Raw genomic sequence first — 7869 nt, 5'->3', positions numbered from 1 at the left:
TCAAATGAATAAATGTATAAATAAAAGAGCATGAAGTAAGTAAACCTTGCTCCAGCAGTGTGTCAGTCTTTAGTGTATCACAGGAAAGTGACTTGGCCTGACACTGCTTCCTTGATGTACTCAAATGTGATGCCATGGAGGGAGGTGATAGCTGCCATTGATGTCACTTGTTTAATTTGCCTTGGGTTATTAATAGGAATTTTCAATGGGGTTCAGCCTTTATCATCATGTAAACCACATAACATACCCCCCCTCTCTCTCTCTCTCTCTCTCTCTCTCTCTCTCTCTCACACACACACACACACACCGATTCCCCGGCCGGGTGGAGATATTTGGGTGTGTGTCCTTTCACGTGTAGCCCCTGTTCGCCAAGCAGTGAGTAGGTACGGGATGTAAATCGAGGAGTTGTGACCTTGTTGTCCCGGTGTGTGGTGTGTGCCTGGTCTCAGGCCTATCCGAAGATCGGAAATAATGAGCTCTGAGCTCGTTCCGTAGGGTAACGTCTGGCTGTCTCGTCAGAGACTGCAGCAGATCAAACAGTAAAAAAAACCACACACACACACACACATACACATATTGCAGACAGTAAAATCTATCCAATCCAGTTGACATTCACTATTGCATACTATCTCATGTCCTTCATTAATGAACATATATACACACACTATCTGTAAAGTTGACATGACAAGCTGCTTTATATTGTGTATGTATTGCTTCATGCTGCAACATAACATATTTTGTGATGTATAATTTTTTTTTTTTTTTTTTTTTTTTTTTTTTTTGTGTGTGTGTGTGTGTAAGAACAGCTTCTCATATACAGTTGGGAGTTTCAGATTTGTCCATCTAAAGATGCTCATGCTCATAAGGAAATGTGTCTGATTATCATATACAAAAATCTGTCATCATATTTCAGGGTATTATTAATATGATGGTGTTGCATATTTTCATGAAAAAATACTATGAAATATTTATTTAGTATTGTTGGACAGCTTGTGTCAGAAGTTGGCTTTCATATATGTATTTATACAATAGGTACCTTTCCATCAGTAATAAAAGTAAGAAAAAATACATGAAAAGCAAAGGTATTGATTATTGACTTTGTTTTGTGAGACAGTGAGAGGATCCTGAATCCATTCCATTTTTTTCCTTGTCAAAGTTAATATTTCAGCAAGTGACTCCTGTTATAATAGCAATCTATGTTCATATTGCCACTGGCGTATCATTTATGCCTTCAAACCTGCACCCCTTGTCACTAATGAGGAAACATTGATGTTGGCAGCATTTTTGGAGTGACAGTTTATGGTACTTGTTTGCATTATGAAGGTGCTGAAGTGGATCCAGTGTCTATTCCATTCCATTCTGCTTGTTAGGTGTGGCGTTAATGAATCACATAATTGAAATATATCTAGTAAAAATAAACAGTTGGTGTTATATTTAAAGTGCATTTTACATACATCATTGTTTTAGGCCCAGAAGTTACTTTTTCAATTCCCTACCTTAAAGTTTTCCCTCAAAAGCCAGTCACAACTGACAGTGACAGCCTGACAAACTAGCACCAAACATCATTTACTTCACAACTTATGCACATCTATTGCCACAAGGCACTGTTGTCTTGAAGTGTAAAACAGATTTTTTTTTTTTTTTTTTTTTTTTATTTCGGCCATCTCAAGTTCACTCCCACATGAAGAATTCAAACATTGTGATATATAAATTTTCCAACAAATCACTGTAATATATTTAATTACTTAATTCCTCATATCATAACTTTACCATTTCCAATTTTCCCATCGCACTGAACTACATTTCTAGGCAATCTCATTTAATGAAAAGCACCGCTTATATTATATGAATGACACCCATCAAAGCCACTGGCCTTCCAGTATTGAATGGTAATACAATATGTATATATTTAGTAATATACACTTACTGGTACTGAGGGCAGTCTTCAAGAGGACGCTGCTTCATAATGAAGAGTATCTCTGTCTGAAAAGTAGTCATACAGCCTAACAATGTGGCGAGTTTGTCGTAACTGTAGTATATAACTTAGGTCACCAGTAAAAAATTTTGTTTGAATTTATACTATTACAGTACTGAGAATAATCAATGCGGCATCCCACTCACTATCTATTAGCTACATTACTTAAGTAAAGTAATCAATTTATTTATTTATTCAATACGGTATGTTGTCCTCCATGTATTACAGCCCTGTTCATAGATCGCAAAAATCCTGAAAACATTTACTATCCACAAAGCTGCTATTTTCTTAGTAAAGCCTGACGAAAGTAGTCGAGATAAAGCGATATAACGTTTGAGAACGGTGTCATCTTTTTAAACCACCTCTGGAAAAGTAAAAGTGGACTGTTGTAAAGACATAAACTCGTCGGTCCTGGCGAGTGGCAGGGCGGGAGGCAGGTAGTGGGCACCATGAAGACGCTACATGCATGGGAGATTAAGTATTTACACCCTGAAGATGACGCGGCTCTCACTCAGCAAGGCCAGGGCAGCGGTGACGAGGAGGCTGATCCTAGGGAATCACAAGGATCAGGTGAGACATAATGTGGTGTGGCTGTGGTGGTGGTGGTTGGGTGTCCATGTGCGCCGCGGCCCACACGACACACCCCGCCTGCCAGTGCCTGATTGCATGACTTTATTGTAGGCGACTGTCATCCTGCCACGTTCACTCACCCATCTTAATATTGTTCATTTTATTCATACAGTGATGCTTTTTCTGTGCCAGTGTGCATATCCACAGCGTACGGTGTGCTTGCCAAGCGTCAGCCTTCCACCCTTTGATTACTACCACCTCATTATAATGAATCTAGACACATATCTTAGAGGCCATTACAATGCAATATTGGAAGTGCATTATAGTTAATTTGCGCAGTGTCAGCCAATATTTCCCGCCTTCGAGTATATATATATATATATATATATATATATATATATATATATATATATATATATATATATGTGTGTGTGTGTGTGTGTGTGTGTGTGTGTGTGTGTGTGTGTGTGTGTGTATTTACCTAGTTGTAGTTTTACAGGGCCTGGGCTTTATGCTCGTGTGGCCCCGTCTCCATATCTACACTTATCCAATTTTTCTTTAAAACTATGTACACTCTTTGCTGACACCACTTCCTCACTCAAACTGTTCCAAGTCTCAACACATCTTTGTGGGAAACTAAATTTTTTAACATCTCTCAGACATCTTCCCTTTCTCAGTTTCTTACTATGTGATCTTGTGCTTCTAATGTCATATTCTTCTCTAAGGATTAGTTTCTCATTATCCACTTGATCCATTCCGTTAATCAATTTATAAACTTGTATCAGATCCCCTCTCTCTCTTCTCTGTTCCAGGGTTGGTAGATCCATAGCTTTTAGTCTCTCCTCATATGTCATCCCTTTAAATTCTGGAACCATTCTTGTAGCCATTTTTTGTAGTCTCTCCAATTTCCTTATGTGTTTCTTTTTATGGGGGGTCTACACAACTCCTGCATATTCCAATCTAGGTCTTATTTTAGTACTTATCAATTTCTTCATCATTTCTTTATACATATAGTGAAATGCTAATCCAATATTTCTTAGCAAATTATACGTCTCTCTGAAAATTCTATCAATATGGCTTACCGGTTGATTGTTTTCTTCCATTGTCACTCCCAAGTGTGTGTGTGTGTGTGTGTGTGTGTGTATATATATATATATATATATATATATATATATATATATATATATATATATATATATATATATATATATATAAATATATTAGTGATTTCTAAGAATTTATTGGGTTTGATTGGTTGCTTTCATATTTACCAGTTCAGTTATGTTAGGTTTAATAAGTTATGATACTTTCATTTTACTAAACAGATTGTTTTGAACCAAATGACTTCATATGATCAGCTTTTGTAACAGTTTTTGCATCAGGTATCTATCTAGGGGCATAGCTCAGTGAAACAGACATGACTAATCTGTTGGTGCAAAATTATGATTGTCATCTTTTACACTACAAAATTATATGACAAAATTTTAGTATAGTCTTAATATATCTTGTTTAAAAACTTTAACTTGTGTAGTGACTAATGCAGCCAATTAATGGCAGGATGTCAATTAAGTGTGATTTTCAACTATTGAGATATTTAAGACAAAAATAGATTTCTGATAACAACCTCTGATCTCTTATGAATTAAATACACTGCTTTTTTCAGAGACTGAGGAATGGAGGCAAGTGGCAGAGCTAGTTGCTGCTGGAAGCTACGTGCAGGCACTGCAGGAGCCTTTCTGCCAATCAGCTCTTGGTAAAAGCTTGCAGCGGGCAGCTGGAACCAGTGTTGGGGATCACTACAAGGCTGCTCTGACCAGCTTCCTGGAAGAGGGAGGGGAAGAGCAGCAGCATGTGGTCCTCTGTGTGGGTTTGTGCTGTTTGCAGCTTTTCATACAGAACAACTTCACTGGGCCACAACTGGGGCCTCCACCCAATACTCTGTTGCCTGGGTTGGTTCCAGATGGTGTGGAGGCAATAGCTGTATGGGAGGAAGCCTTAGAGGCCCTTGTTGGAGACACAGAGGGAGTCTACAATCTGCTAGAAGCACCAGAGTACTTAACAGTGGCCAGAGTGGCACTGGTGGAGATACGACCACACCTGGCTACATGCCTCACCAGGGACTGGTGGTCCATGCGGTGCAGCTTAGCCCATCAACGTGTGGCTGACGAGCGCTCCCCGGGCCTGTATGAAGAGTTACTGTGTGCCCTGAACCAAGCAGAGAACAACACTGACCTGCTCTGTGTTTCCAAGGAGTTGACAGCTCTCTACCACTTGGAAGCTGGCCACCTTCACCTCTACTACTATGATGTGGGCCGAGCAGGCCAACATTTTAAAAGGGCCAGGGATGCACTTGGCATGGAGATTGAGTTGACAGGGGCACTTGGCAAACGGACCAAGTGGCAGCAGGAGGACCGGCCTCAGCTTGTGGCCAAGGTGAAGTACATGGGGCAACCTTTGATGGCTGGGGAATTACCAGGCACTACCCTCCTTCCCTCAGATTTACCCAAGGATCTGCTGCTGCAGGATGACACTCGACTTCCCCGACCCAAGTTCAGGGACCAGGACCAGGATGTCATCCCTGACCTTAGGCCTGTTGAACAAGCAGTCCTGCTCGCCACCCTCACTCACTTACGACGCTCTTCAGCTAATGATGTTCAGTTAGACCTGGAGACCAAGGCCTACCTGATTGCTCTCCTCCAGCACCCCAAGAACTGGTGCCTACAACTGTCTGCTCTTTTGTTGCGCTCCCATGTCGAGGCCACAGAGTCCAGGGCCATGGAACGTTCTCTCAACCAAATGGAGGAACTGGTGGCAGCACTAAGGAGGGAGGAGCCATCCCGGCGGGAACGGTTGCGTCTGTTTGGTGCCTCGCTTGTGCCACCACACTGGGAGCTGCAACAGGAGCTGGCCAGAATGTTGATGCGGCTGGGCTGTGTCAAGACAGCCCTGGAAGTGTTTGAGCAGCTCCACCTGTGGGAAGATGTGGTGACTTGTTTCAATGAGCTGCAGATGCGGCAACGAGCAGCAGAGGTGGTGCGTCAGCAACTCCAGAAAGGAGAGACACCAAAGTTATTGTGCATGTTGGGAGAGGCAACTGACAATACTGAGCACTACTTAAGGGCCTGGGAGCTTTCTGGCCACCGCAGTGGGCGAGCCCAGCGCTGTCTTGGAAACCATTATTATGTCAGGAAGGAATATAGCCAGGCTATTACCCATTATGAAAAAAGTTTGGAGATCAACAGACTACAGTTTCCAGTGTGGCAGCGGCTGGCATACTGTGCTCTGCAAGTGGAGGCTTGGGAGAAGTGTGCACAGGCTTACCGGCGTTGCAGTGTGCTGGAGCCTGATACTTTTGAGGTTTGGAACAACATGAGCCAAGCCTACCTCAAGCTAGATCAGAAGCCTCGTGCCTGGAAGGCCCTGAAGGAGGCCCTGCGCTGCAAAATGGATTCTTGGCGCTTGTGGGACAACTTCATGCTGGTGAGCACCTCTCTAGGATACATGCAGGATGCACTGGCTGCCTACACCCACATTTTGGCTCTGAAGGAGAGGCACGTGGACACCCAGGTGCTGGGTCGTGTGGTAAAGGCCATTGTGGAGGGCCAGCGCGACCCTGAGGGCCGTGAGGCACAGGGCCTCTACCGCCGTTGCTCAGAGCTGCTGGGTCGCCTCACTAGTGAGGTGCCAGCACATCCTGAACTTTGGTACCTCTATGGGGAGCTGACTCGTGCTCATCTCTCCCCTGATCCCCAGACTCGCCATCAGGCCATGCAGCGGTTCAGGAAGGCAGTGGCAGCCACCACACAGCGGCCAGGCTGGGAAAAGGATACTATGACAGTAGTGGCTGCACTGCATCGGGCGGTAGCACTGGCAGAAGCTGCCGTCACCATGACAGAGGGAACCAGTCCAGAAGCTGCAGTGACTGACCTGAACTCTGCAAGAATGTGCATCAACGGTGTACTTAGTGGGGCACGGCGGGGCCAGGTCAATGTGGCCACAGGGGAGATGGTGGAGGGGGTACAGGAACCCCTCAACCTGCTGGAGGACAAGATGACTGCACTAAAAGCTCAGTTGGACACACTTAGGCAACAAACGTGACAATCTGGACTCATCACCACCATAATCATCAACATATCATCATCATCATCATCATCATCATCATCATCATCATCATCATCACCACCACCACCACCACCACCACCACCACCACCACCACCACCACCACCACCACCACCACCACCACCACCACCTCTAATGTTTGGCATCATTCATGGTCCTGAAACTTAGTCGGAAACTTCAATCCTCATCCAGGGCAACCATTCACTCAAACCTTCATATCACGCAAGTCAAAGCACACAATTGTTCACTGATGCACGGTTTCAATGTCCTTCATGCATCCTGTCAACTTAACACCAATCTCTTCATTCACACTGAGAAGCTCACTAAACAATTGCCTTTACTTCCATGTCAAAAAGAAAAAAGAAAAAAAAAGATAAAAAATTAAATAGAAAAAAAAATAGCAACTAGGAAGAGTATAGTAAGTTTACAAGGTGATTAGTTGGCTGCTCTCTGGGTAAAGCTGTTTTTTTTTTATTATTATTATTATAGTTTTTTTTTCTGTGTTCCCCTCACTGTCTCACCTGCCTGCTGTTCTTACCTGGCTGGGAGGCAGATATTGAGCAGATTCTCTGTTTATCTCTGTCACTGTCTTGAAGTTTTGCCACAAGAGTTCTGGACAGTATTCTGCCTGCAATAACTATTACTTTAACTATAGCGATGTGTTGTTTGCATAATTTTCATCTCAATGTTTGCTTTGCATTATGTGCATTATTTTGTATATTTTTAACTCTGTATTCCATGTTTTTGTAACTATTCATATTCAGCTACTGAAATTTCACTGACGTTTTATAATATTTAGTTAGATAAAGTTGAATTGAGTAGTGTCGACAGTTTTGTCATCATCACGTTACTCATGTTCCTCACCATTGCTGCTTTCAGGTCATACAAGTTACAGAATAGACCTGAGCTGTACCATGGTCAGCTGTCCACAGACCATGTTGAGTGTTTAAATACATACAGTATGTGATATTTAGTGGGTGTTTTGTTTGGCCTCCTTACAACATCCTGACTCGCAAGTCATGCAATCCAAGTAGTGCTTTGACAATCAGCAGTAGGTGAATGGTCATACTGAATTACTGATTTAATGACTGACCGTTAGATGACAAGAGTAATGTTGGTTGTATTAATGACTTTAGATGACAAGAGTAATGTTGGTTGTATTAATGACTATCACAGCAACGTTTTCACGAATGCAGACACTTTCT

At 42.7% G+C, this 7869-nt stretch overlaps 1 protein-coding gene across 1 annotated transcript; it reads left to right on the top strand.

Annotated features, from left to right (window-relative positions):
- Window positions 1-2366: 2366 nt before the first annotated feature.
- LOC123511655 (tetratricopeptide repeat protein 27-like) lies at window positions 2367-7637 on the top strand. Its single transcript, XM_045267704.1, has 2 exons — window positions 2367-2545; window positions 4209-7637. The coding sequence occupies exons 1-2, from the start codon at window positions 2425-2427 to the stop codon at window positions 6641-6643; spliced, it is 2556 nt and encodes an 851-aa protein (XP_045123639.1). The 5' UTR covers window positions 2367-2424; the 3' UTR covers window positions 6644-7637.
- The last annotated feature ends 232 nt before the right edge of the window (window positions 7638-7869 follow it).

This window comes from Portunus trituberculatus, chromosome 31, assembly GCF_017591435.1.
Source record: "Portunus trituberculatus isolate SZX2019 chromosome 31, ASM1759143v1, whole genome shotgun sequence".
Lineage (NCBI taxonomy): Eukaryota > Metazoa > Arthropoda > Malacostraca > Decapoda > Portunidae > Portunus > Portunus trituberculatus.
The sequence above is the reverse complement of the archived record's forward strand: the minus strand, read 5'-3'. Positions and strand labels throughout refer to the sequence as shown.

Bases quoted from the DNA above. Each gene is read 5' to 3' on its own strand.
- LOC123511655 (XM_045267704.1), top strand. From the start codon at position 2,425: ATGAAGACGCTACATGCATGGGAGATTAAGTATTTACACCCTGAAGAT. The intron at 2,546-4,208 runs GTGAGACATAAT...TGCTTTTTTCAG, and splicing joins TAGGGAATCACAAGGATCAG to AGACTGAGGAATGGAGGCAA.